Source organism: Neovison vison, chromosome 9, assembly GCF_020171115.1.
Source record: "Neovison vison isolate M4711 chromosome 9, ASM_NN_V1, whole genome shotgun sequence".
Taxonomy (NCBI): domain Eukaryota; kingdom Metazoa; phylum Chordata; class Mammalia; order Carnivora; family Mustelidae; genus Neogale; species Neogale vison.
This window is the reverse complement of record NC_058099.1, coordinates 6,926,662-6,954,008: the sequence shown is the minus strand read 5'-3', so window position 1 is coordinate 6,954,008 and position 27,347 is coordinate 6,926,662. Positions and strand designations below refer to the sequence as shown.

The following is a 27,347-nucleotide window of genomic DNA, read 5'->3' as shown; positions in this document are numbered from 1 at the left end:
ATTTGGGAGGGGTCCCGGGGCTTTCTCCCCAGCACTGAAGTCAGGTCCGTGGCACGTTGGAATTCCAGGTCCCCAGTTAGACACCACCGATCATTTAGGTGCTGTGACAGGTGTTTGGTACCGGAAGACAAGAACTTCTCACAACTATAATCTCCTGTTGCAAATGTAACTAGTAGAGAAGATTTCTCATCCCGGGATTTGCTGTAGTCAGCATGACCTTGAGACTGGAGATTCGGTTCATAGGTAACAGCATGTTCAAATCCGTGTTTAGATTTGAGCTTTTGTTTCCTTTACCCTTATGGGCAGATGAGCTACCATGAAGCTCATGTCCGGTCCAGACCGTGTGCAGAGAGGGAGGAGGTCTGTGTCTGACCGTCACCCACACATAGCCCTGCGTCTCAGTCTCTGCTCTTTCTGCCCGCGCGGGGACCAGCCTGTGACTGTCTGCGGCCAGCGAAGGAGCCCGGGGCTTTACCGTCAGCAGCAGTCTGTTTCCTCCTCGAGTTTCTCTCTAAATTTTATGCTGACGTGTGTGTTCTCAGACTCAGTTATTCCAAAACCAAATCCGAGTGTTTGGGGCGTAGGAATTTTCAGTGTCTGCTTTCTCTGAGCCATTGTGTTTGTTGCTTGTGTTAGGAGCCGCTGTTTGGAAATACTTAAGATGTAAAATGTGAGATATCCAAAGTATTTGCTCTTTTACTAATTTTTTCTTATCAGACATACTAATGAGCACGTCACTGTGATGTTTCAGCACATTCCTCGTTTTTTCAGGACTCATTCTTATCCGTGAAATTGCCAACAGTATCCTCTCAAGGCTTTTACTCATGTTGCCTTTAGAAAAGCTTTAACCTGTTCTCCCCTGGCGGCTGGTGCTGGGCCGGAGGCGCGGGGCCCACCTTGCAGCCCTGGAGGACCTGCCGTGGCAGGGAGGCCGTGGATCATCCGGCCACGGCAGGGCGTGAGGCCGACCCGAGTGTGCCTTCTCTTTGTGGCCTAGAACAATCACCACGAGGAGAACATCTCTTCAAAGATGAAGGGCTTGAACGGGAAGGTGTCAGACTTGGAGAAAGCTGCCGCCCAGAGGAAGGCCAAGCTTGAGGAGAACTCGGCCTTCCTTCAGTTCAACTGGAAGGCGGACGTGGTGGAGTCCTGGATCGGTGAGCGCTGTCCCGCCCGGCCGGCTCCCAGTCTCTTCTCCGCGCCCCGCCGGGAAGATTGTTCCAGAACCTTAGCTCGCGTATTATCTAAGCAGCTGGTCTTCTCCAGAGAAGAAATGTTCTAACTCGGGCATTTCAGTCATCTCCTGTGACCAAGAGTGGGAGACCCCGTGGTGCCTGGCACTGGGTCAGCACCAGGGTTAACAAAACAAGAATCTTTAAACCCTGGGAGAAGCAGTAAGTGTCACTGCTAAGCAAGATGGCGCAGCAGCGGGCTCCCAGCTGCTCTGTCCCCTCGCTGCCCGGGCGCAGCGCGGGGCAGCTAGGCTCGGATTTCAGGACTCCTGTGACCCTAGGGATTGCTGTCACATAAGTGGCAGTGGAAACCCATCCAGGACGAGCTGGAAGGATCTCTCCCTACAGCTGGCCAGTGGGGCCCGGGCTGTGGGGAGGAGGGGGCAGCCGGCATGGGGTTAGGAATCCTGGAATTTAACCATCAACAGGGTGATAGGTGCGCCTTGGTTTTCTTTTTTCCTTCGTAATTCACTGTACCAAGAAGGCTGACCTGTTTCCCATGCTTGATTTCCTAGGTGAAAAGGAGAACAGCCTGAAGACAGATGATTATGGCCGAGACCTGTCTTCCGTTCAGACTCTCCTCACCAAACAGGTCAGTCGTGGTCCCTGTCGACAAGACTGGGACGTACGCGGTTAGCGCTTCCCGGTGCATGAGTGGCGGTCGGCGTATTCCATTGAGAAAGGCCCTAAGGACCCGGCAGGGAGCAAGATATTCTGGTCCTCGGGGAGCTTCCGGACGAGGCTTCTGTGCTAGAGCCGCACGGCGCTCCCGGGGTGCAGAGCGATGGGATGTGCTGGGGACTTGATCCCCAGAGCTGTCTGACTCGCTTTGCCGCGAGCCGGGGTTGATGGGGAAGGTCTTGCCCGAGGAGAGGCGTCTCGGCTCGCTCACGAAGGGCAGACCGCAGCTGGTCGCGGGGAGGCAGCCGTTCATTCTGGGGAGAGTTGGTGGGGAGAGCGTGGCACATTTAGGGGACCCCGAACCTCAGTCTGCCCAGGGGGCAGGAGGACGTCAGGACAAGGTGGGGACTCGGGGATGACCGTGTGGCCTGGGCGGCTGGCTGAGCAGACTGGCGCCGTCGAGCTGAGCCGCTGCGGAAGGGTGGCTTCTAGCATCCCAGGCGACCCTGCACATCGGGCCCACCGCTCTTTGTTCCAGGAAACGTTTGACGCTGGCCTGCAGGCCTTCCAGCAGGAGGGCATCGCCAACATTACTGCGCTCAAAGACCAGCTGCTGGCTGCCAAACACATTCAGTCAAAGGCCATCGAGGCCCGGCACGCCGCCCTCATGAAGCGATGGAGCCAGCTTCTGGCCAACTCGGCCACCCGGAAGAAGAAGTTGCTGGAGGCACAGAGTCACTTCCGCAAGGTAGGAGTGGGCCCCTGCAGAGCTCCCCCGGCCGGGCTGCGGGGACATCGGCCCCCGGCGGAGAGTCTGCCGGAACCCAGCAGAGGACCCTTTGCCTCCGAAGCACCCGAGACAGACTGAGGGGAAAGAAAGGGTAGCGAGGGAAAAAAGTCCGAGGCCTTTTGAGACATGAAAGTGGGGCACCCCGGCTTGCCCTGGCTGCCCCCAGAACGACCGCCCCCTTTCCTATCCTGCCTCCTGCCCAAGCGTGGTGCATGCGGCCCCGGGGGGCCCTGACGCAGGCTGCTCCGCTTCCAGGTGGAAGACCTCTTCCTGACGTTCGCCAAAAAGGCCTCTGCGTTCAACAGCTGGTTTGAAAATGCCGAAGAAGATCTGACCGATCCCGTGCGTTGCAACTCCCTGGAGGAGATCAGAGCTTTGCGCGAGGCCCACGACGCCTTCCGCTCGTCCCTCAGCTCTGCCCAGGCTGACTTCAGCCAGCTGGCCGAGCTGGACCGCCAAATCAAGAGCTTCCGTGTGGCCTCCAACCCCTACACCTGGTTCACCATGGAGGCCCTGGAGGAGACATGGAGGAACCTGCAGAAGATCATCAAGGTGCCCACCGCCCCCACCCAGGGCCACCAGCCAGCAGCCCCCCTGCCAGGCTGTCAATCAGCCACTTCCCCTTACCTCTTGCCAGAGTTCTTGGGGGGCCAGTTGCGAGCAGCAGAGAATGGAGGGCTCTGAGCTCCCCAAGTGTCTCCCAGGCTCCTCCTTCGGGTTGATGTCAACATCTGGTTCTCCCTGCCCCACAAAACCGTGATTTCCGGTCACGTTCGGTGTCCAGAAACTGAAATCATTAGGCCGCCCGTCCACCCCGAGAGCAGACCAGCAGGAAGGGCAGGCTCTGGTGACACGGCCTCTCCTTGCTCTGGGCCCTAGGAGCGGGAGCTGGAGCTGCAGAAGGAGCAGCGCCGGCAGGAGGAGAATGACAAGCTGCGCCAGGAGTTCGCCCAGCACGCCAATGCGTTCCACCAGTGGATCCAGGAGACTAGGTGCCCCCCCCCCCCCCGGTGCACAGGCCCCCAGCGCTCTGCTCCTGGGCCCCCGGCTCTAGCGGGAGGGGAGCTCTGCGGGAAACCGGAAGGCATGCTCGCAGTAAGGAAGGAGAGTTAGGGGCGCACCCTGGTCTGGCTCGAACCGGAGGGGTGGACAGAGTCTCGAAGGTACTTTTTCTGAAGGTCAGGTTACTAGGTGTCCTGGATTGGGTGGAACCCTGCGTGGCCGGTGGTCAGTCCTAGGCAGCACCACGGTGATACACAGAACAGAGTTGAATGCAACGTGGGTACTGATGTTCTCGGTTTTGTTTTCTTTTCTTTCCTGTGTCTCTCTGTCCCCCACCTCCCGACCGCTGCTGTCCGGACGCCACTTTGTCTCGCGGCTGCTTGGATCCCATCTGCACAGAACGTATCTCCTCGATGGGTTAATATTGTCTTCTTGTTTCTCCGGGCTCGTGGTGTGGTGGTGTCTCGTGTGCTTGTCCCCCTGCCCTCTGTCCCCCCATGGCCTGGCTTGCGGAGGATCCCAGGATGGGCCTTTCTGCCCCAGGAGGGCTGCACTTCCCCCCTCCCACCCTTGCCCCACCCCCGTCCCCACCACCCTACAAGGAGTTTGTGCCTTGCCCCACACTGTCCTGACAGCCTGCGGTCTGGGGAGGGGAGCCACTCACACCTTCCTGTGCAGATTCCAGGGGTTCTCAGGGAATGTGATCAAGCCAGAGGGCCAGAGCTGGAGTCCAAAGCCTCTGAGAAACCCCATGCTTGTTTAGCCATTGGGATTTCACTGGCCTTCTCTTCTGCTTCTCCCCGTGTGTCCAGTGGGACCATACTTAGCTTCCTAGGAGGTCATGGTCATGCATGGAGGAGGAGATTCAGCGGGTGCAGTGAGTCCCCAGCTGTGTACTGACCCCTCCCCCAGGGCCCCACCCCTCAGTGTTCCTAGGGGAAGGGGAAGAGCATCGTTGCCCCTAATAGAAGGCAGAAGTGCCCCGGGGTTTCGTGCAATGGAGAGATGAGGCTAGGGAGGAGCCCCCCGGGAGGAGCAGGGCGGCCCTGCCCAGTCCAGTCCTGGGAGTGGCCTCTCCTCTAGACTTTGGCCTCTGCCAGGCCCACATAAAGCCAGGGTAGCGCGGGGGCCAGGGGTGGGGGGGCGGACCTCAGTAGCTGAGGCCAACGCTGCTGGGGTTCTGCAGATGGTAGTTGGGGCAGCTCAGCATGGCACCAGGAGGAAGAGGCACACGTTGACACGACCACCTGTGCTGAAGGGGGGGGGTGGGATTTAGGGGTCACAGCTTCTAGCTTGAGTTCATTAGCCCCCTGGCCTCTACTCCCCTCCCCAGCCCTGTGGCTGTGTCTGCCAAGCTGGTCTTGTCTCCGTGGGTGCCATGCTCCCCTTCCCATGTGGCTCCTCCCTAGCCCTGTCCCGTCTTGCTTGGTCCCCGTGTGAGCTGCCCCAAGGCCGCCTGTCCTCCCTGCGGCCGGTGGCCCAGCCCCACCAGGTCCCTGCCTGGGCGCCAGGTTGCCCCGCCTGTGCACTGCCAGCTTGGGCCTTGTGGCGCGTGTCTGTCTCGGTCTGCTCTTGCCTGCCCGTGCCTTCGGTGTATTCATTTGGTTTCTTTTCTTTGACTAGCATAGCGTATCGTCGGGTCATTCGTGTCTATCAGTATGAAGTTGGGGATGATCTGTCTGGAAGGTTTTTCTCCTCTTATTTCTCTTCTTCCCTCACTGTGGTTTTACCAATGCACTCTTGACTTCCCCAGGCGGCTCCGCTTTCTGACTAACCCACCGCCCTCGGCCGCTTGGGAAGGAGGGATCTGTCCTCCTCCCACTGCACCGGCTCCCAGCCTCCTGCCCCCGGGGCCGGGGGGTGTTGCTTTTCCCTGGGGGACATGGCGTGACTGTGAGTCTGAACTGCTGGGGTAGGAGGAAGCCTGGTGCCTTGCCTTGCTCGAGCACTTTGAACTTGGGGAAATTTCAGAGCTAACCCGGGCTTGCTGGGTGTTGAAAGGGTAGGTTGGGGCACACGTGGGTGCAGGGGAGGCTGGGCTAAAATCCCACCACGGACCCGCGCACAGTGTGACTCGTCCCTGCACGTAATCCCAACTCGTTTGTTGTCTTTGTTCACTGGTGGCCTTCTGTGACCTCACACTGTATAGCGTCGGGAAGATGGAAGCTCCCTGGGGCACCCTGTTCTTCGAAACTTGGCCCTGGGAGCCTCTGGCCCGGACAGTCTCATGGAGCCTGAATCTGGGGCTTAATCACAGCCACCTCCCTCCTTTGGGCAGAATTAGAATCGCTTTCAAAACCCCAATCTGGTCACGATCTCTTAGCATCCCAGCTTCGTGTCTGAGGGGGCATCTGACTTCATCTCTTCCACGGCTGTCACACCCTAGAATGTGGCTCCCCTCCTCAGGAACCTGCAGGAGACTTCCAGGGGTTTCTGGGGGGTGGCGCTCTATTTGTCAGCCTCTCCCTGCTAAGCTCTCCCCAGGGGGCAGGTGCCAGGGGTGTACAGAGTAGCCTTCTCCTCAGTGGCTGCGGAGGGGACATGCTGTCAGGCCGTGGGCCCTCTGACGTCCCATAGAGCAACTTCAGCTTGGTTCCTCAGGTACCCCTTGAGGGCTGAGGGCCTAGTTTGAGTGAGGGACCAGGTCCTAGCCTGGCTGGGCCGGAGGAGCCACATGAGAAAGGGTCCTAGCCTGGGAGCAGGCTGGGTGGGGCTCACCCCTGGCCCCCCAGTTGGCCTGGGGCAGGTGGCACCCCACCTGGGGTGGCAGCGTCCTGTCTCTGAAGCAGGAGAAAGACTGCCTCCCCTCCCCGGCTCCCAGGGCCACTTAGGAAAAGATGGCCAATAGCAGATAGGTTTCATTTCCTTGAAAAAGATTTAAAAAAAAAAAGTTCCAAGACAGCAGGCACTGTAACCTGGGGATAGTTAGGGTTGAGCTCACAATCCGGCCCTCCCACCTCACTGGCTTCTGTGTTCAGGTCCTGCATGGTGGAAGAATCTGGGACTCTGGAATCCCAGCTCGAAGCTACCAAGGTAAGGTCCCCCTTGTTTAAAGTCCGGCAGGAAGGAGGCTGGGTGGGTGCGCTTTCTCCCTTTGCATAAAGCAGCGCAGAACCCCATCACTTTAGAGAAAGCCTTTTGCTTCTGACAGTTGCCACGTGGTTTCTTAACCCCAAAAGAATGAGGACACTTTGGTTCTTAGTGTATAGTTTCCTCCGCAGTCGGCCCCTGCTTGTCCCTCCGTGGACCAAGGCTGCTGAATTTCCCCTCGTGCCGCCCCACACTGCCCCACAGACCTTGGGCCGGGAGGGCTCTCGAACAGGCTCTTGAGCCTGGTGACTGAGGCGAGAGCCCCTGCCCCTACACCCTCCCTCCCCTGCCCGTAGCGCAAGCACCAGGAGATTCGAGCCATGAGGAGTCAGCTCAAGAAGATTGAGGACCTCGGGGCAGCCATGGAGGAGGCCCTGATCCTGGACAACAAGTACACGGAGCACAGCACCGTGGGCCTGGCACAGCAGTGGGACCAGCTCGACCAGCTGGGCATGCGCATGCAGCACAACCTGGAGCAGCAGATCCAGGCCAGGTGCGCGCCCCCAGGCCCCCCCAGCGTCCGGCACTCGCTCTGCTGGGATCCCGCAGACTTTGCCACCTGCTCACTCCATCCTGTTCTTCTAGGAACACAACCGGAGTGACTGAGGAGGCCCTCAAAGAATTCAGCATGATGTTTAAGTGAGTACGGCCTCCCTGGGGGTGGGGTGGCAGGCCCGGCCCTGGGGCCCGTGCTGAGCAGCACTCTGTCCGGCAGACACTTCGACAAGGACAAGTCGGGCAGGCTGAACCACCAGGAGTTCAAGTCCTGCCTGCGCTCCCTGGGTTATGACCTGCCCATGGTGGAGGAAGGGGAGCCTGACCCGGAGTTCGAGGCAATCCTAGACACCGTGGATCCAAACAGGTGAGCTGGAGGGAAGGTAGCAGAGGTGGCTGTGCCTGTGGCTCTTCCTGGCTCACTGCGTTTGCCCCTCTCCAGGGACGGCCACGTCTCCCTGCAAGAGTACATGGCCTTCATGATCAGCCGTGAAACCGAGAATGTCAAATCCAGCGAGGAGATCGAGAGCGCCTTCCGGGCCCTGAGCTCCGAGGGAAAGCCCTACGTGACCAAGGAGGAGCTGTACCAGGTCTGGGGCTCTGCTTCCCTGCCCTGGAGGTGGAGGTTTCCTCTGAGAGGAAAGCCCAAGGTTGCCCCGGGACCAGAACCGTCCAAATTCACAGACCTCCCCGTGGAGCGCTCTGTTGGGCACAGGCGCTTCATCCCTCTTTACTGCTGCCCCCACAGCCCAGCCCAGCCCAGCCCATCGCATCCGCGAACATGCTGTGGCCTCTGAGCACGGCTCTCCCTGACGCCGGGGCCCGGGGTTCCTGCTGTCCCCACGCCCCGACCAACCCCCGGGGGGGCAGCAGGGCTGTGCTGACAGGCGGCCTCCTCCCTCCAGAACCTGACTCGGGAACAAGCCGACTACTGCGTCTCCCACATGAAGCCCTACGTGGACGGCAAGGGCCGCGAACTCCCCACCGCCTTCGACTACGTGGAGTTCACCCGCTCGCTCTTCGTGAACTGATCCCACCCCCGCCCCGCCTGGCCCGCGCTGCTTGCCCTGCCGTTGCCTCGCTGCATGTCACCTCCTCTCTGTGCTCCTCAAGTATTTCCAGTGTCACTCTCCACTGTAAGCTCACGTCCGCTTAGCTTGGGGATAAGACTTAGAACGGGTGCTTCACTAAGCCGCTTCGGGTCAGAGGCACTCGCCCTTTGCCGTGGGGACCCAGACTCCCGTCAGGAAGCCAGCTGCCCCATTCCGACTCGAGCAGTCTACGCAGCTGGCTCGCTCCCTTCTTGTTCTCCCCCTTCATTTTGTTTTCACGTAAAAGACAAATAAATGACTCTCCCCAGAGATTTGTGACGTCTTCATTCAGCTTCCATGAGAGCCCCCCACAGCACGGCACAGGTGTGGCCTCGCCAGACCGGCCCCCACCTGCAGGGCCCTGCTGTCCTTGCGCTGTCCTCAGGTGGCCACCTCGGCTGCCAACTGCTCCAAGTCCTCAGTCTCCCGGGGCCCTTGTTCTGTGAACTCGGTGCTCAGCTGCCACACCTTTACCGTGCCCTTGGCATCGCCTGCGGCCAGGAGCTGAGTCTGCTGGTGATTAAATTCCAGACAGTAGACCGGGCTTTCATCCTGGGTTTGCTTGATTGAAACTGTGGGTTTCTGGGAGCTTTTCTGGAGATCAAATAGCTGCACGTCACCTGCGCAGAGAGAGATGCGTGGGGGCAAGTGTCTGCCCCTCCTCCAAGGCCCCTGCGTACCCAGGGAAGAGAAACTTCGACAGGCCGCAGCGCGAAATAAAGCTACCGGCTGGTATGGCAATCCCCACACGTGCGGTCTCTCCCCAGCTCAGAATTCCAGATCTGTGCCGGGCCCCCACGGCGTTAGTGGATCGGAGTCTGGTGTCCTTCCTACCTTCCCCAGAAGCAGCTGCAAACACCAGGGGGCGCACTGGCGACCAGCGCACGGCGAACAGATACTTGTGGGACAGCTGCAGGGAGGCCAGGGGCTGGGCCTGCAACATGGAGTACAGGTGGATATGGCCATCGGTCCCCGCGCTCAGGAAGAGATTCCTAGACAGGAAGCAGGGGAAGAGTGCTGAATGTCCCGGTCCACTGGGCCTCCCTGGACCTCCCCAAACCAGGGATCCCCTTAGGGAGCCAGGGGCTGATGCCCTGGAGCCAACCACCAGCGCTCTGGACATGAGAGCTCCCATGGGGAAGACCTGGGCCGGAAACCGACTACAGGCCCTTCCCACGGTTCCGCGGGACCCCCTCGCCCCCCTATGCCAGGGACACTGGGGCCTTCTCTACCTGTGGAAGGGGGAGCAGCTCACGGAGTAGATGGGACCGCCGTGGGGAGAGAAGGTCAGCCGTGCCGGGGCCCGCAGGGGCACAGAGCTAGGCATCCGGGCGAGGGCCGCCTCTTCCGCTGCCAGTGAACACTGGAGTGGGAAGCCGCCTTCCGTGCCCAGAACAAAAAGGCTAGGGTCAAAGCTGGAGAAGGCCACCGCCGTGGCACCGACCTCAGTCTCTCCCCGGGGAGGCTGTGGAGAAATGAACGCCAGGGCAGAGTCGAGAGAATCCCACAGTGTCCCAAAAGAGCCCAGTCCCTCGAGCGGGCACCGGGGCCCAAGGAGATCAACCAGCAGGTCCTCCACTGGCCGTGTGGGAGCCCGTGTCACCTGCCCCCTCCCACCCAGGGCTCCTCCCGGAGGCCTTGCAGGGTCCAGGGGCAACTGGGCCCCAAGTACCTTCTTGAGCTTGGTGTTCTTCGGGAGCTGCTGCACAACCAGGGCGAAGCCCTCCGTAAGCTGCAGCCGGCCCGCCCCGACCCCCTGCCAGAGCAGCACCTTCCCGTCCGTGGCCACGCTCAGCACCTGGAAGCGGTGGCTGTGCCGGGGCTCAGGCAACCAAACCACCTAGGGCCGCGGGATGCAGGACCAAGGTCAGGGAAGCGCTGCTTGCTCCCCAGCCTGCCCCTACCTCTCAGCAAGACCAACGGTCATCCCCCATTCCCACCCACCCCTTTCTAGGAAAATAAGGAGAATTCTAGGGGAGGCCAGGAGCCACCTCACACACCAGGGGGCAGTCCCGAGGGTTCTGGGCTGTCCCTGAGCCCAGGCAGGCCGGGACAGCTGGGAACCTCTAGTGGCAGCTTGGGGGGCGGGGGGTTGCAGCTGGGAATGGCCCAGGGCCCTGCGGGTGGCTCCTGCCGGGGGCGGGATGTGACTCATGCCCTGGGAGCTCTGGGAATGCTGAAGGCGGCTGTCCAACTGCCAACTCCCCAGTGACCTTCTGCCATGCCTGTGCCGAGCGGGCACCCTCTCCCCTGCCTGGCCTCCAGGAGCTGGCCTGTGGACAGCCCAGCCCAGCCCAGCCCAGCCTAGCAAGAAGGAGCTGGTGTCTCCCGGACCCACACAGCAGCCCACTGCTCTGACCTGGTACACGGGGTCTGTGTGTGTGTCATCTGTCAGGCCCGTTCTCCAGAGCAGCGGGTCCTCGGGATGGCTCATGTCCCATACCAGCACCTCACCACTGTACAGCCCACCTATGGGACCAAGCAGGCCTGGCCAGGAACTGACCCACATCCAGCCCCTTCCGGCTTCCTGGCCAAGTGCCAGCCCTTCAGAGCCACGGAGCCAGGACGTAGAGCCACTTCCCCAAAACCGCCTTGAGGAGGGCAAGTCCTGGTCCTCTGCACACCCCCCACACACCCAGGATGCTTCTCCTGTGCCAGGTTGATCTCCCCACCCCAGCATCCGGCCATTCCCTCCAGCACAAGCCCCTTTCCCAACACATGGGGCTCCTATCATCGCTGGTAGCTCCCCAAGGGTGCTCACATCGCCCCGCCTCTGGTCCTGACCTGGCCGTGCCCTTCCATGGCCCACACCCCATGGCCCACAGCCCATGCATGGCCCGCCAGACGCGGCGATGACCTGCCTCCTCCACCTCCCAGCTCCACACCAGCCATCCTCGGCATCGTCACCTGAGCTCAGGGATCAGAGCCCCCCACGGCTCTCCTCGGCCCTCAGCAGACCTGCCTTGGCTGTGCCCAGGGGCTGACGGCCCAGTGGAGAGCTCACGTCCGGCCCCCCTCCACGCGGGCAGAAGCGAAGCAGGCTGAAGGCTTACCGGCAATGTAGGATGGCTGTGCTGGGTGGAACGCCAGGCACATGACAGCGCTGGGCACCTCCACCACCGCGGACGGCTGCCGGGGGTTTAGGCCTCGCCTGTCCAGGTTCCAGGCACACACGAAGGACTTGAGCGTGCTCCAGTCCCCGTCGTCCAACCTGCACAGGGACAAGCCTGAGCTGGCTCTGCCTCGAGGCCGGGGCCTCCTCCCCACCTTGTTCCTATCACCTGACCCACCGTCCTCCCCAAGCAACCCTGAACAGATGAGCCGCAGTTTCCCCATCACACCCAGACTGTACTGGGTACTGAAGTGGCACAGGCATCTCCATGGCACCCCAGGGGCACAACCTCTAAAAAAGGGTTCCCGGAAACCAAGGATGAGTGCACCCGGTGGCGGGGGGGGAACCACGGCCCATCAGGCTCACTGCCCTGTGCTGGCTGACAGGTGGGCACCAGGACTCCTGCACCTGAAGCCCTTCCCTCCTCTGCTCTTACCAGCCAACCTGGGGCCCAGGCAGCCTTGAGAATAAAAATACTCCCAGAATGGCCAGGCTCTGACCAATCCTTCACCACACGGACAGGAAAAAAGAGGTGTTAGACCTCTTAGACCAGGGTCTGAGAGCCTCCCAGTGCCCGATGCAGTCACCACGGCAGCCACTCACCGGCCATAGGCACAGGCCACCACAGACCCGGTGGTATTCCAGGAGACACTGGTCACGTGCAGACCCTCCCCTTGGGCTGGGGGGTAGCCCAGGGTGTGTAAACAGGTCACCTGCAAGAGACAGACCATCCCCCACCCTGAGCCCAGAGCCACCCAACGGGTGGTCTCATAGCCACCTTAAAAAAAAAAAAACGATACACAGCCTTGGACCACCCAAGCCACCCAGGTCCACTGCCCAGTGCTGGAGGGAAATCTGGAGGCTTCACCCAAACATACCCCTCAAAGGATACTTCCAAAAACCCAGAAGAAAGGATCTTCCAAACCGAGACAAACGCCAGGTTCTGGATCAGAGTCAGACCCTGTTCTACACACCACTTCAAAAGCTTTGGCTTCTGGGGTGTCTGAGTGGTACAGTCGGTTAAGTGTCCTACTGTTGGTTTCGGCTCAGGCTGTGAGCCTGAGCCCCGTGTCAGACTCAGTGCTGAGTGGAGCCTGTTTAAGATTCTCCCTCCCCCGGGGCGCCTGGGTGGCTCAGTGGGTTAAGCCTCTGCCTTCAGCTCAGATCATGACCCCAGGGTCCTGGGATCCAGCCCCGCATCGGGCTCTCTGCTAGGCGGGGAGCCTGCTTCTCCCTCTCTCTCTGCCTGCCTCTCTGCCTACTTGTGATCTCTATCTGTCAAACAAATAAATAAAATCTTAAAAAAAAAAAAAAAAAAGATTCTCCCCCTCCCTCTGCCCCTCCCCCCCTCAAAAAAAAGAGAATGAAAGAAAAAGCGTTGACTTCTGGAACTGGATGGGAGTGACAGCTGTACAATGTGACTATACTCGGTGCCACAGGGCTTTACATGTAAAGGCCTGGCATCTTCTTTCTCAGCCCAGGGCCGGCCGGCACAGCAAATGAGAAGGCTGGCCATGCGGGCCACCATGAGCCATCAGCCCAAGGTTTCTGGGATGGGATCTGCAGCACAGACCAAAACTTCTGTGAAAAGCTGCATACTCCCGACCTCGTGACTCCACAGAAGGAAACTATTCAACGGAAAAAACTTAATACGTGTAAAAAGCTGTACGTGGGAACCTTCATGCACCGCTGGCAAGAACGCAGACTGGCGCGGCCGCCGTGGGGAAACAGCCTGGTGGATCTTCAAAAGGTCAAACAGAGAGGCACCCTATGACCCAGCAATTCTGCTCCGAGGTCCACACCCAGAGAACTGAAAACCACGTATATCCGAAAACTTGTACACAGGTGTCACAGCCGAGATGCCCACCAGCCGATCGATGGGGCACACCCCCCACGCGGGAAGGACTACCAAGCCACGGGGAGGGAAGAGCTGCAGGCACACGCCACAGCCAGCCTCGCCGACATTCCACACGTGGAAGAAGCCAGTCACCGAGACGGCTTCGTGCAGGATCCCATCCACGGGCAAGGTCTACAACGGATACCGTACAGATAGAAAGATGAGTAGCTGCTAGGGATTTGGGGGGAAATGGGGAGTGACTGCTAGTGGGCATGGACTTTCTTCTTGAGGGCAATGAAAGTGTTCTAAAATTGTGCCAGTGGGGCGCCTGGGGGGCTCCTTTGGCTCAGGTCATAATCCCGGACTCCTGGGATCCAGCCCCGCATCGGGCTCCCTGCTCAGCAGGCAGCCTGCTTCTCCCCCTGCCTGCTGCTCTCCCTGCCTGTGCTCGCTCTCACTCTCTCTCTCTCTCCCTCTATCTCAATAAATAAAATCTTTAAAAAAAAAAAATAAAGTTGTGTCAGTGTTGTACAACTCTAGGAACATACAATCTTACTGAACTGTACACTACTTGTTTTAAGATTTTATCTATTTATAGGACAGAGTGAGAGAGTACGAGCAGGGGGAGCAGCAGAGGCAGAGAGCGAAGCTGGCTCCCCGCTGAGCAGGGAGTCTGATGCAGGACTCGATCCCAGGACCTTGGGATCATGACCTGAGCTAAAAGGCAGACGCTTAACTGATTAAGCCACCCAGGTGCACCTACACTTCACTTTTTTAAAAAAGATTTTTGTATTTATATTTGAGAGAGGAAAGGGCATGCACACGAAAGAGGGGTAAGTAGAGAGGGAGAGGGAGGGGAGACTCCCCTCTGACCAGGGAGCCCGATGTGGAGCTCAGTCCCAGGACCTGGGATCATGACCTGAGCTGAAGGCAGAGGTTTAACCATCTGAGCCACCCAGGTGCCCTTGAACTGTACACTTTAAATGGGTGAATTATATGGGATGTGAATGAGATTTCAACAAATCTGTTATTTAAAACCAAGTCACATAGGGGTGCCAGGCTGGCTCAGACAGCAGAGTATGCAACTCTTGGTTTCATGCTTATGAGTTTGAGCCCCACATCTGGGGTAGAGATTACTTAAAAACAAATTAATTAAAAAAAGAAAGAAAGAAAAGAAAAAGAAAAGCTGTGCAGTGGGGTAGGAGGTGGAGGGAACTCAAGAAAACCTCCAGGGTCACGCTGCATTCAGTTTCCTGATCTGGGTTCTGGTTCCACAAGGATTTTCACGTTGAAAAGCCACAGGCCTGAAGTGGCAAGATGTGTACCTTTTTCTGTCATGTTCCACCAAAGTTTACATTAGAAATAAACCGCATATGCTATTCGTCATGACACTACTTATAACTGCAACAACCAGTACAACCGGGATCTAAAGATGAGACGACAAAGTGGGAGAAGCTGGAGACAATGGGGCCACCCCACACTGTCACCGTGACGGACGCAGAACAGCACAAGGGGTAAACAGACGTGTGTGGAGAACACACCTTAGGAAACCTGGCACAGGGGCGCCTGGGTGACTCAGTGGGTTAAAGCATCTCCTTCGGCTCTGGTTATGATCCCAGGGTCCTGAGATCGAGCCCCACATCAGGCTCTCTGCTCAGCAGAGAGCCTGCTTCCCTCTCCCTCTCTGCCTCTCTGCCTCCTTGTGATCCCTGTCAAATAAATAAATAAAATCTTTTAAAAAAAAAGAAAAAGAAAGAAACCTGGCACAAAAAAATACAGTGTGCGGACAAAACATTCAGAGGTTTTAAAAGGACAAGCATGAAGTCTCTGTAGCCACCTGACAACACAAAACAGGCTTTGCTCCCGAACAGAAAAGACCCCGAGATCGGTCACAGTGACACACAGCTGTCCACACACATGTGCAAAGCCAGAGGAAGGAAACAACAGAGCCAGAAGATCAGAAGTCCCGTGGGAGCCCCTGTCTCTTATCTCTGATTTCTAAGCATTCCCCAAGGTTGTCAGATTGTTTTTGGAAATCTGAAATCAGGGTTTCTCTCTGAGCACGGCATCCCAGCCTTTCCGGAGTGGCTACAACAGTGCCAAGGAGAGCGATGAAATGTCAAGGCCAATACCTTGACAGCAGCAGAAGAGAGAAAAACCCCTTATCAGCCAAAATCATAATTTTACTATGAGGAAATCAACAAAAAGCTGATGCAAAAGAAGAAGTGAGAGAGAGATTCGCTGACATTGTTAATCTAACAGCAAACCTGGAAAGTTCTCTGCCTGACATTCCGGGAACCGCTAAGATATGAGGCCAACAGGGTAACACGCCCCACTGCCACTCAGAGGGGCCCGATTTCCCGCCTGTCCGCACGTTTCCGGAAGAGACCAAGTCCCACAAGAGCGTCAGATAAACGATGGCAAGTCTATGCAGTGGGATGCAGCCTGGGGCACCTTTATAGGAACTGACGTGGAGAGCCCTGGCAAGTGAGAAAAGTCATAAAGAAAATGTACAGTGTTTTCCATTTTTTGTTTAAAATGTCCTGGGGATGGGTGCCTGGGTGGCTCAGTGGTTAAGCGTCTGCCTTCAGCTCAGGTCATGATCCCAAGGTCCTGGGATCGAGCCACGAGTCCAGCTCCCTGCTCAGCGGGGAGCCTGCTTCTCCCTCTCCCTCTGCCATTCCCCCTGCTTGTGCTCTGTCAAATAAATAATAAATAAAATCCTTTAAAAAAAAGTTCTTAATGACACTAGTAACATGGTGTGTGTTAGTGTAGCACAGGGAGGAGTTAAAGGCCCAGGAAAAGGAGTTCCCTCCCGCTGTCTACATGGTACACGCTTGGTGTTTCTGTACTGCCCGGATTTGTTACAATGAACACATATAGTTTCTGCAGTCAGAAAACAGATATTTTGTGAAGGGGAGAGAGCAATATACACTGGGACCAAAGTAATTCATAGAAATGAGTAAAAGCACCTCTAATAATAAAAAGAAGTTTAACCTCTCTAAATGCAACTGTAAAGTTGGGGAGGTGGGCGCGTGCATGGGCATCAGCAGGAGAAAAGCGGGCTGGGCTCTCGCTGAGCACCGAGCCCTTCCCTCTCGCAGCTTTCCTGAGCCTCAGGGACCGCCCACTTGGGTATGGCGTCCACGCCCGCTCTTCAGAGGGATTTGAGGATTTCCCTGGAACAAACCGACTGTCCCTTGCCTTTCACTGACTTGGGGGTAAGTGGGCAGAGGAGGAGGAGCGGCTAGAGCAGGGCTTATGACCTCCGAGTACATAGTTACTCATCTCTGTTTCCCAAGGAAGAAAACATCGTATAAAAAGCTTGGCCCGGAGCTCCAAGGCTCTGCAGCCGGTCCGTCAAGGGCATGCAGCACGGAGCAAGCGCCCTGTCCGCAGGGGAGGCTGAGGCCCAGCACGGAGCCAAAGCCAAGAGCCCCTCCCATTCATTCAGAGGCTTCCTCATCTCAAAGGCTGGGCTGTCTGTGCAGCTGGCCACCTGAGTATACAGGGTGACCGCTCTGAACTGAGCCCTGGAGACACGGAAGTCACTAGAGCACGGTAGTGAAACCAGACCAGGGCTCATGTCCCAGCTTAGCCCGTGAAGCTGTGTGACCACAGATAAGTCACTTAGCCTCTCTGGGCCTCCTATAAAATGGCGATCATCCTAGTACTGCCTCATGCAGTCATGCTGAATGAGATGGCACAGAAAGCCCTCAGTGTGTGCTGCCTGGGGAGACACAGCCAAGCAGTGGGGAGAATTCAGTCCAGAGTCAGACTCCCCTGGTTCAAACCCTCCCTCTATTGCTAACTAGCTCCATGTGACCCTGGAAAAGTCACTTCAGCTCAAAGTCTCCCACCTGTACCTCTCAGTACCTCCCAGCTGTAAATGGAGATAACCACACCCACTTCTTGACAGCAGGGAAGTCTTTTTTTTTTTTTTTTTTTTTTAAGATTTTAATTATCTGTCAGAGAGAGAAAGCGCACGCAGCAGCGGGAATGGCAGGCAGAAGGAGAAGCAAGCTCCTCACTGAGAAAGAAGCCTGATGTGGGACTCGATCCCAGGATTCTGGGATCATGACTGGAGCTGAAGGCAGATGCTTAACCGACTAAACAACCCACAGGTCCCTCTCTTTTTTTTTTTTTTAATACTTTGTTTATTGAGAGAGTGTAAGAAAGAGAGAGAGAGAGCACCCACAAGTAGGGGGGAGGGGCAGAGGGAGAGGGAGAGCCAGGAGCCCGATGTAGGGCTCAATCCCAGGACCTTGAGATCATGACCTGAGCCAAAGGCAGACACTTAACCGACTGAGCCACCCAGGGGCCCCTGAGGACTTACTCTTATAAAATTATCCACCTGGCAGAATGTTAGAGCCCAGTGAACTCTGTTAGTATTACTACTCTTATCAGTATCTGGGTGGCCTAAAAGAAGGACTGAAAACAGGGCCAAAGCGCGAGCTGGAGCAGAGGAGGGGTGCATCCCAGGCCGCGCCGGCCCGTTCCCTACCGTTGGCTGCTGCTCAGTCCAGTTCACCTCGAAGCCATCAAAAGCATGGCTCTGCCAGTTCTTGTTCAGCTCCCGAATAACCATGGCCTCCACCCTCCGAAGAAAGGCTGCGAGCCGGGGGTCATCGTGCGGGGACACGGACGGCGCGCTGACTGGCACGGGGGCCTCCGTCTGCACCTCAGCATCCACGTGCTTCCGGGTCTGGGCCGCCTTCTCGGCGGTGGCAATGCTCGCTGTCTGGCAACTTTTCTGCAGAAGATCACAGCCCAGCAGTCAACACGCAGCCTCACCTGCCCACACACTCCCCTCCCGTGCTGCTGCTGACCCTCAGGTCACCCTGTCCGCCCCAGCATGTCCCTTTCCTCTTGGCCCATCTTCCAAAAGACGAGCCCGATCCGTGTGCCAAGGGTGGAGATGAGCCTTCAACCTTCCTATGTGCCCTGGGTCACACTGAGAGGTCCAGGGGCAGCCAACACGACCCAGTAAGAGCCTGACCCAGGACCTCCGGTGACATAATGACACTATTTGGAGCAGATGCAGGAATACTTTTTTTTTTTTTTTTTTTAAGGAGTGCCCTTTTGAAGAACCCGACAGTAATCGTGTCATATTAGAGCCAGCAGTGGTCACCTAAGCCAGCACACGGAAGCATGTCAAACCTGACCACCAGCAGAATGGCCCACAGCTTCTCCCTCCCTTAGCAGGTGCTGTCCAAGATGCCCCGTCATCAAAGGAAGTGAGGGCGTCTGTGATGAGCTAGTTGGTGGAAGGCAGGCTTCTCCCCAGCTGCCCCTTTTCCCCGCCCTGCCATCTGCCTCCAATCCCTCGACCCCTGTTTAGCTGGGCACAGGGACAGACAACAGATCAGCCTCTTTCTTACACGGACACGACCCATCATTTACCAAGTGAGGGGCCATCTAGCGTACGGCGTGGTCTCACAAGAGGCTCTGTTCACACGGCCCCTCACCAAGCACCTGAACACAAAGGGCAATGACGAGGCCCAGATCCCTGTGCCCTGTACTCAGGCCTGGGGGACAGCGCTGGGCAGCAGGCCAGCACTAGCAAGCCCAAAGGAAGGGAGCTGGCCCTACCTAGGGGCAGCCCTTGCTAGAACATGAAATACCCATCCCCACATTCCCCTTCACATTCCACGAAATTCTCTTTATCTACCACCAATTAAACTGTAAGTCCCTCCAGCTCCAGAACCCTTCTGATGGCTCTTTATAGCCCCGCTCTTTGCATGGTATTTGGCACATGGCATAAGCCCCCTTATGCTATACACTACATGTACACACACACACCCCCACAACACTGTATTACATATACCTATATACCATATGTAACATATATTACACGCTATTTATATGTATCTCCATTTTGCTACACACACACACACACACACAATTTACTGAGCATCCACTTGCCAGGCACTGTCCGGGTACTACTGATACAGCAGCAAACAAAACGTGCAAGATTCCTGTGCCTAAGGAGGTTCTACGGGGGTCGGGGCTACACGAACAAGAAAAGCCGTCAACTACCAGGGACGCTAAGTGCAGCAGAGGTGTGGGAGAGAAGGGAACAGCTGGGGAGGCCTCTGGGCACACAGCACTTGCGCTGAGGTGTGAAGGACAAGCGGAGAGTGGCAGGAGAGGGGCCTGGAACAGGGATGGGGACCAGCCGGGAGGCAAGACCAAAACTCGCCGGTAGAGGAGGCCCCACATTCAGAGACTGGAGAGCTGGCGGCGGGCCCGGCCACAGTGGGTGAGGAGGGCGGCCCGCGAGCAAGGGCAAGGCCCGGAGGTGTCTGCGAGCCAGGACAAGTGGGGCTTTCCCTCTAGGTGTGAGCCGCAGGGGGGCCGTAAGCAGGGCCGCGCCTCTCTGGCTGCTCAGGGAGACGTGAGGAGCAGAAGCAGGTATGACAACCAGTGAACGGGATGGCAGGTTCTGGGAGAAGAGAGCGCAGAAGCGGTTCTGTGAGGCCTCCTCTAGACTGAGATGCCTCCCTGCCGTCTGCATGGAAGCGGCCACAAGGCACGAGGCTCGGAGAGCATCCAGCAGAGACACGACCTGAAACCACAGCACTGGAGGGCTGCCCCAGTGCCGGCGGAGTGTGCACAGAGGAATTCATGGGTGGGCTCGGGGACCAGAAAGAATACAGGCTGAGCCAAATTCTAAGATGGTGGGAGAAAAGCAAAGTTCCAGAAGCCACAATGACGGTAAGAGTATTGGTCACTAAGCGCTCACTCACGCGGTCTCCCCAGAGCTCTAGCCCCATCTTATCCACGCTCGCAACCACCCTATAGAGGAAATCCTATTTCTGCATTACTGCTGTTGGCGCCGAGGCCCAGAGAAGAAACTCACCCAAGGTCACACAGCACAGAGGTGAGTGCAAGTTCAAGTGGAACTTGAATCCAGGTAGTCTGACCTGTGACACCAGCCTGTCTCAGCCATGGTTTCTCCCCCAAACAGTCCAGCATCCTGGCCACTGATCATATCAGATGAACGCAGAAAAATGCTTCTAAAAGAATGTTACCCCAGTGTCCTAACATAAGACAAAAGTGGCCCCAAGAGACACATAGCTGTCACCTTTCCAGCTATCTCTATTAGTATTTCCTTGCCGCTTGCTTATTCGGGCAAACGACAAATGTCAAAAAAAACACTAGGGAAAATTTAGGGAGAAAAAAAAACTTAAAAAACCAACGATAATGCACCCGCATTTTTTTTTTTTTTCCCCTGTGAACTGGCAGGAAACCACCATGACTCTCTTTTCCCTCGGGGACTCCAGCGTAGGTTCCCATGGTTCATGATCCAAGTATCTGGTCTGATCCTGACCAGACCCAGATCGTCTGGGGTTGGAGCCCCAAACCTCCAGAAAGGAAGGGCTCGCTCAAGGCTACCCCGTATATATTGGTGCCTTCCGTGCCAGGCAGTGCATGGCTGTGCTGAGACTCCCGTCTGAGATGTCAGGGAAGAGGTCAGGGCCCAGTGGGGTCCTTGCTTCTTAGGCCTCAGCAAGGCCCGGAAGGAGAGTGTTCGGGACGCTGGGCTGCAGCCTGCCTCCCACACCCGCCTCCCACACCTCAGAGGCACAGGTGTTGCAGGGGAAATGCAGAGGTAGGGGGAGGCGCTGGGGCCAAACTTGAATCGCACTAGGAGGTGTGCACCAGGGAAACAACAATTCCCAAATCAAGACTACCAGGCTCCGTGCTCTGGAGTCTGAAGCCCCAGCAGCCTCCAGTGGAGAGGAAGGCAGTGAAACTCAGGGAGCAGAGCCTAGGATGAGTGCCTAACTCTCCTGCCAAGCCACAAAATGTGCCCCCAACACCAGGACTACAGCTTCCGACTAGATGGGAAGTGAACACTACTCTGCTGGGCCAACTGAGCTCTCTCAGGGAAACTCATGACAGAGACAAAGATTTCACAAGTTAGACAGCCCAGGCCCGGAACTGAAACCTGGAAACTCTGGGCCCTGACACTCAGCCAGTGCCACCATGTGACCAGAAGACAAGCAGAGATAGGCCTCAGGGAATGCATGGCAACAGCAGAGCCCCCAAAGCCTCCTGGATTCCTCAGGACCAGCTGCACCTCCATGAGGGACCCAGGAGACCCCTGCATCCTGAAGAGAAGTTCCTGGTCTGGGCCAGTTTCTGTCACTTGCTATCACACTAACCCCTAGGAAGGCTCCCTGATCCCCAGACCACCACCCCTCGAGACCTCATTTCTGAAATAATGGGTCTCTGGCTGGCATTTAGGATGGATCGATCAATTTGAGGAACACTCATCATGACAGAGGAAATGGGTCTGGTGACCGGCCCCCACCCCAGGCTCCGAGAGGTGTGTTGACAGAATACTGGGCTTTGCCCTGCCTTCAGGGTCAAAGACTGACCAGTGCCAGTGTAACTGCGCCAATTTTTGACTCAGTCATTCAGAAACTGGCCAGCTAGAGAAATCCATCCAGGGGATATCAATATGGGGCAGGCCAACTTCAAAGTCATAAGTAGAACAGTCATTTTCTTATTTAAAATATACATTCTAGGGGCAGCTGGCTGCCTCAGTCAGTAGAGCATGTGACTCTTGATCTCAGGGTCATGAGTTCAAGCCCCCCCCTTGGGTGTAGAGATGGAGAGGTAGGCACACCTGAGTGGCTCAGTCTGCGAAGCATCTGTCTCTTGATTTCAGCTCAGGTCATGATCTCAGGGCCATGAAATCAAGCCCCCCATCTAGCTCCATCCCAGACATGGAGCCTGCTTCACATTCTCTCGCTCCCTCTACCCCTCCTCCTCCTCTCTCCCTCTCAAGAAAAAAAGAGACTAATAAAATATATACATCTCCTTTTTTTTTTTTAAGATTTTATTTATTTATTTGACACAGAGATCACAAGTAGGCAGAGAGGCAGGCAGAGAGAGGAGGAAGCAGGCTCCCTGACGAGCAGAGAGCCCGATGCGGGGTTCGATCCCAGGACCCTGAGATCATGACCTGAGCCGAAAGCAGAGGCTTTAACCCACTGAGCCACCCAGGCGCCCCTATATATATCTCCTTGACTTTAGGATGTATTGATTATAAAACATTCCAATTATTTAATAGTTCTTTGGGGGAAACTATATTAAATACACAGGTCATTTGTGAGACACACCAAATTTTAAGATCTGTTACAAAGGCTGGGGGTGGGCGTGTGTCCTCTAATTGAGGAAATACATCACCAGAGAAAGAATGTGTCTCTGAAGGTCTGGGGAAATGCTGGGAGAGACGAGCCCCCATTACTCCCCTGGGCAGCAGCCACCACCAGCTAATACCAGAAGCATACCACTTCTGGCTTCATCCTCCCAGTCAGCCTGAGCCAGCACACCTGACTCCAGAGTGGAAAGGAACCTCAAAGACCATTCTAGACCTGCATTCTCAATGGGCAGGCCCCAGAATCACCTGGAAGCTTGCAAAAACACAAGCTGCCACCTCCTGGAGCGGGGCTGAGTGTGCTGTGCTAACAAGCCCCCAGGTGATGTGGATGCTGGGGGGGGGCGGTTACTGAGACCCCACATGTGGGCCTCACCCCTTTGGATGCTTCCCAGGGCCACAGCCCAAGGCCCATCACCTCCCCCTACCCCCGTCCACACCGTGCTCACATTCCCCGCCTTTCTGACTATCTCCACTACTCCGGGTCCTGGGCTTCACCTGGGGTCATGGCTCATCCCCAGAGGCAGAGGAATGCTCTCAAGCCCACCTGAGGGGCGCTGCTGGGCACCTGCAGGGGGAGTGGCTTGTCACTATCACCTCGCCACTTCCAGCAGGCTCACGTCCACTTGTCCTCCCCAGAGCTACCTTTTCCTCAGGCTGCCGTCACCCCAAAGGCCTCCTTTCTTCCTCCTCATCGGGGCCCACACACCTGAGGAGAAGGCAGGTGTGATGGCAGCGGAGAGGACCCCGGCCTAGGTCAGCAGCTCCCCGTGCACATGCTGCAAAGCCCACGCGCCAGCCCCGCCTCGATCTGCCCCCGGTGTGAGGCACGATCCGCCGCTAATGAGCAGACAAGCTGGGGCGGGAATGTCTTGGGTGTGATGCTGAGTGGGTTTCGTGATGCGGCTTGGACAACCGTCCCAGGCGGCCTCTGCAAGGGCGGAGTAACTGAGCCGGGAACCCGTGTCAAGGCACAACCTCCTGTTCAGATGAACTTGCCTCTTGAGTCTATCAAGGCAACAAACAGCTTTTTAAACGACAACGTGGAGCCGGGGCTCGGCCACGTGCGGAGGACAGCAGCAGGCATTTCCACAGAAGCTGGGAGCCGCCGAGGGGCTAGACCCCTTTGAGCTGCAGTTACTGCAGACCATTTTGGTGTCATTCTAGCCTCTTAATCTCTTCTCGTGCTCTTAAAAAAAAATGAATAAATCTAATATCAACACTGTCTAGCAAACTCAAAAGCAGAGTACCACAGACTGAATTCTCCTTGAAAATCAGTAAGAGGCCAGACCCCAGTTAAAACAAACACCTTCCAGCAGGGGGTGACATACACTACAGAAGCCACCAAGGCCACGAAGCAGCAGCCCATCAGGGAAGAAGAGCCCGCGGGAAGGCAGCGAATTTAATTCAAAGCAGGAGGAGAGATGTCCCCGGTGCGGGATGACAGCACACGGGAAAATTATTCAATCCAGTATTTCCTGGTTGCCTTCAGGAGGTGCAAAAGTACACAAGACTAACTTCCCTGTCCTCTGGGAGCCCACAGTCCAAGGAAGACAGATCTGAATGTCCAAAATGCATCCCACAGATGAGAAAGTTCTGAAACTAGATAGTGGTGAGTGGTGGCATCATGTGAATGAACTTGACGCCGCTCAAATGGACACTTAAAAACAGTAAAATTTCTATTATGTGTCTCTTGCCACAATTTTATTTATTTTTAAGTAATCTCTATGCCCAACACGGAGCTCAAACTCAAGACCCTGAGATCAAGAGTCAGATGCTCTACGCTGACCCAGCAAGGCGCCCCACCACAATTTTTTAAAAAAGGAAAAAAACACATCCCACATTTTCCTAATTGGGACTCAGAGAGGTAATGCTGTTGGAAAGTAGGATGCATTCAATGGATGGTCTCAAATTTTGCTACCTATTAGAATGACCTGGGAAGCTTTAATAAAAGCAGATTCCCACATCGCAACACTTACAATTAAGCCAGAATTGCTGAAGGTAGAACCCAGACATCCATATTTTTCAAGGGTCCCAGGACATTCCAGTGTCGGCCAAGTTCGAGAAACAGCGGATGAGAAAGGAGGGCTAATTACGCACCCTCCCTCATCTCAGGCAGCTGCCCCCATGCCTGACACCCCCAGACCATCTACCTGAGCAGCCCCAGGCTTTCAAACTGCTTTCTCACTCAAGTCTCATTTAACCCCTCAGGAAGTGTTCTCATAAGGACCCACTTTGAAGAAGAAGAGATCGTGTGACTGGCCCAAAGCCCTAAAGAGTGTGTGCACTCCGGTCTCGAACCAAAGCTCGGGACACTATCCCTCTGTGAACATACTGGAATATGACAGGAAAACTCAAGGAAAGCCAAAGACCATTAGTATTAAAACAGAAAAGGGGCACCTGGCTCATGAGTTCGAGCCCCACGCTAGTGTAGAGATTACTTAAAGAGTAAAATCTTTAAAAAATATATTAAAAAGGGGAGTTTGGGTGGCTTAGATCGTTCGGTGTCTGACTCTTGGTTTCCCCTCAGGTCAGGATCTCCGGGTTGTGGGATCAGGCCCCGAACTCAGTGGGGAGTCTGCTGGGGATTCTCTCTCCCTCTACCCCTCCCTCCACAGTGCACTCTCTAGAATAAACAATCTTTTAAAAAAAATTTTTTTAGAGGCGCCTGGGTGGCTCAGTGGGTTAAGCCTCTGCCTTCGGCTGAGGTCATGATCCCGGGGTCCTAGGATCGAACCCCACATTGGGCTCTCTGCTCAGCGGGGAGCCTGCTTCCTCCACCCTCTCTCTCTGCCTGCCTCTCTGCTTACTTGTGATCTCTCTCTCTCTCTGTCAAATAAATAAATAAATAAATTTTTAAAATTATATATATTAAAAAAAAAGCAATTTACCCCCTTCTTCCGACCCCTGCAACATTCTTATAACTTAATCAAACATCTCCTTCAGTAAGACAGGAGATGCTAGTCCAGGGAAACCACCCTCACAGACGAAAGCTTTTTACTTGGAATTTGTTCTTAGAATCCTACAGGTGAAAACTATAGTCACAAGAAAATGAACCTGCCTCCAATTCATTCTCTGTAAGAAGAAAAAAAGTTAGACTCAATCAGTGGTTTCCGATCTAAAGTCTTCTAGAATCTGGGTCTTTGGCAAACAAGAGCTATTTCAAGTGCTCTTCAAAGCCAGGAACTGTGAAGTATACTTTTACCTGTGATAAGAATGGACAGATTTAACTAAAACATCCACTTGGCTTTGCACCAGAACCATTTCTAGGCAGCATGTAAGTGGGGAGAGCTTTGAAGCCACATCAAATCCTGGCTTGAGACCCGCAAGCAGACTGTTGGCCTGAGGCAAGAAACCTATCTTCCAGAGTAAGACTTCATGGAAAGCTCCTTGGTGTTGGGGAGGAGCTAAGCTCTGCAGGTCTGGCCACTCTGGTGGCAAACTAAGTCTTCTCTTCTGGTAAAGGCATAGCACCTTACAATGCTCCCCATTTCCACCGAGGAAAAGCCAATGTCCTTACAATGATCTGCAAGACCCTACCTGACCTGCCTCTGCTTACCCACTCTGACTTCAATTGGGACCATTTCCCCTGCTCTCATTCCACGCCAGCCTGGCTGCCTCCTCAAACACACAAGATCTGCTCCAACCACTGGGCCTTTGCACTCGCAGTTTGCCCAGCCAGGGCTGCTCTACCACTCCTCTGATGTCCCCTTCTCAATGAAGCCCGCCCACCCCCTCACTCTCCAACCCAGACCCTCCAGGCCCTCACCCTTATTTTGCGTTCGTCCGGGGCACTCCTCACCTCCTAAGAACACACCGCAGAATTTACTTATTGCCTAAGTTGCCAGGGAAGGTGCCCGTGCCCTGCAAACGACCCCACGTCGGCTCCAGGAGGGAAGAGCTCTGGGCATACAGCAGGCCCTCAAAGTCTGCACAAAGTCCCCAGAGGAGAAAACCCGACGCCCAGGAGCCCTGCCCCTCACTCCTCACAAAACCTCGCTGTGTGCGCTTTTGATGACGCTCCTAGAAAAACTGGCGTATCTCGACCTTGAAATGCAATCTGTTTTTTTTTTTTTTTAAGAAAAGTTAGTTTGAAATGCCCCGAAACGGCGGTTCACACAAAATCCTGCAAGACACGGGGTCTTCAGGAGTCTTAAGGAAAAACCCCTTCTGTGGTTGCACAGAGAGTCTGAGGAAACGCACGAGAATCCCGCCAGCGTTAGCGTCTGTGGGTGAAAATACAAAACAAACCGGCGGCACGCCAGAACCCGGCCCGGACACCGCGCGCGGACCCTCGCCCTCCGGCCCCGCAGCCGGGCCGGCGCTCTCACCGTCTCCCGGCGGATGCCCTGGACGCCCCTCCACTGCGAGGGCACAGACGCCACGCCCAGGGTCTCGTCTTGCAGGGGCGCCGGCCGCCCGGGCCCCTCGGCGCTCAGAGCCCCTCCCGTCGCCAGCGCCTCAGCTCCCGCACTTCCCGCCGGGCTGAGCAGCCCCAGCTGCGCGCGGGTTGCCATGGAAATAGCCCCGCCCTGTCGCGCCTGCGCACTCCGACGTGACCTCGCCCATGCGCGTCTAAAGCGGAAGACAGGGAAGGTGAGGGTATCCCCACCATTTTTTAATTGGTCAGATCGCATCCTCCAAGACCTGGGAGTACGCGATAAATTATTATTTGGGGCCAGCATGAGACAAGCCTGGCCAGCTATGGATACTTCATCCCAGTAGGGGCACACTTGGGCATGAGTGGCTACCCCTGGGTTGGGGAGGAAAGGGCGGAAGTACGGCTCCGTGCCAGGCTCAAAGATGGCGCTGAATGGCCAGCTGCAGAAGCGAGGACGGGAGGCTGTGAGGACGCAAGGCTGCAACAGCTGCGGGCTGACGAGTTGTGGGGCTTGTGGGGCTTGG

General features: G+C 56.1%; 2 protein-coding genes across 12 annotated transcripts in view; one reads left to right on the top strand and one right to left on the bottom strand.

The window, feature by feature from the left end:
* The window catches only part of SPTAN1 (spectrin alpha, non-erythrocytic 1), a 62,039-nt gene extending 53,448 nt beyond the window's left edge, over window positions 1–8,591 (top strand). For 10 of the 11 annotated variants that reach the window (XM_044264762.1, XM_044264761.1, XM_044264759.1 and 7 more), the window contains 12 exons: window positions 998–1,157; window positions 1,748–1,824; window positions 2,392–2,601; window positions 2,899–3,195; window positions 3,523–3,635; window positions 4,045–4,062; window positions 6,624–6,678; window positions 7,032–7,228; window positions 7,321–7,374; window positions 7,451–7,597; window positions 7,673–7,820; window positions 8,136–8,591. In XM_044264762.1, the coding sequence (XP_044120697.1) occupies window positions 998–1,157; window positions 1,748–1,824; window positions 2,392–2,601; window positions 2,899–3,195; window positions 3,523–3,635; window positions 4,045–4,062; window positions 6,624–6,678; window positions 7,032–7,228; window positions 7,321–7,374; window positions 7,451–7,597; window positions 7,673–7,820; window positions 8,136–8,261 (1,602 nt within the window). In that variant the 3' untranslated portion in view covers window positions 8,262–8,591. Of the gene's footprint in view, window positions 1–997; window positions 1,158–1,747; window positions 1,825–2,391; window positions 2,602–2,898; window positions 3,196–3,522; window positions 3,636–4,044; window positions 4,063–5,268; window positions 5,332–6,623; window positions 6,679–7,031; window positions 7,229–7,320; window positions 7,375–7,450; window positions 7,598–7,672; window positions 7,821–8,135 lie in introns of all 11 variants that reach the window. The other variant, XM_044264763.1, reaches the window with a different exon arrangement.
* On the bottom strand, window positions 8,590–26,959 carry DYNC2I2 (dynein 2 intermediate chain 2). Its single transcript, XM_044264764.1, has 9 exons — window positions 26,774–26,959; window positions 17,775–18,023; window positions 12,037–12,146; window positions 11,375–11,532; window positions 10,681–10,790; window positions 9,994–10,161; window positions 9,554–9,786; window positions 9,156–9,313; window positions 8,590–8,941 (listed from the first exon to the last, which is right to left on the bottom strand). The coding sequence occupies exons 1-9, from the start codon at window positions 26,957–26,959 to the stop codon at window positions 8,703–8,705; spliced, it is 1,611 nt and encodes a 536-aa protein (XP_044120699.1). The 3' UTR covers window positions 8,590–8,702.
* Between the last annotated feature and the right edge of the window lie 388 nt (window positions 26,960–27,347).

Bases quoted from the DNA above. Each gene is read 5' to 3' on its own strand.
- DYNC2I2 (XM_044264764.1), bottom strand. From the start codon at position 26,959: ATGGCAACCCGCGCGCAGCTGGGGCTGCTCAGCCCGGCGGGAAGTGCG. The intron at 11,533-12,036 runs GTGAGTGGCTGC...GTCCCTGTGCAG, and splicing joins GTGGCCTGTGCCTATGGCCG to GTTGGACGACGGGGACTGGA. The intron at 8,942-9,155 runs GTAGGAAGGACA...CTCTCTGCGCAG, and splicing joins TGCAGCTGCTTCTGGGGAAG to GTGACGTGCAGCTATTTGAT.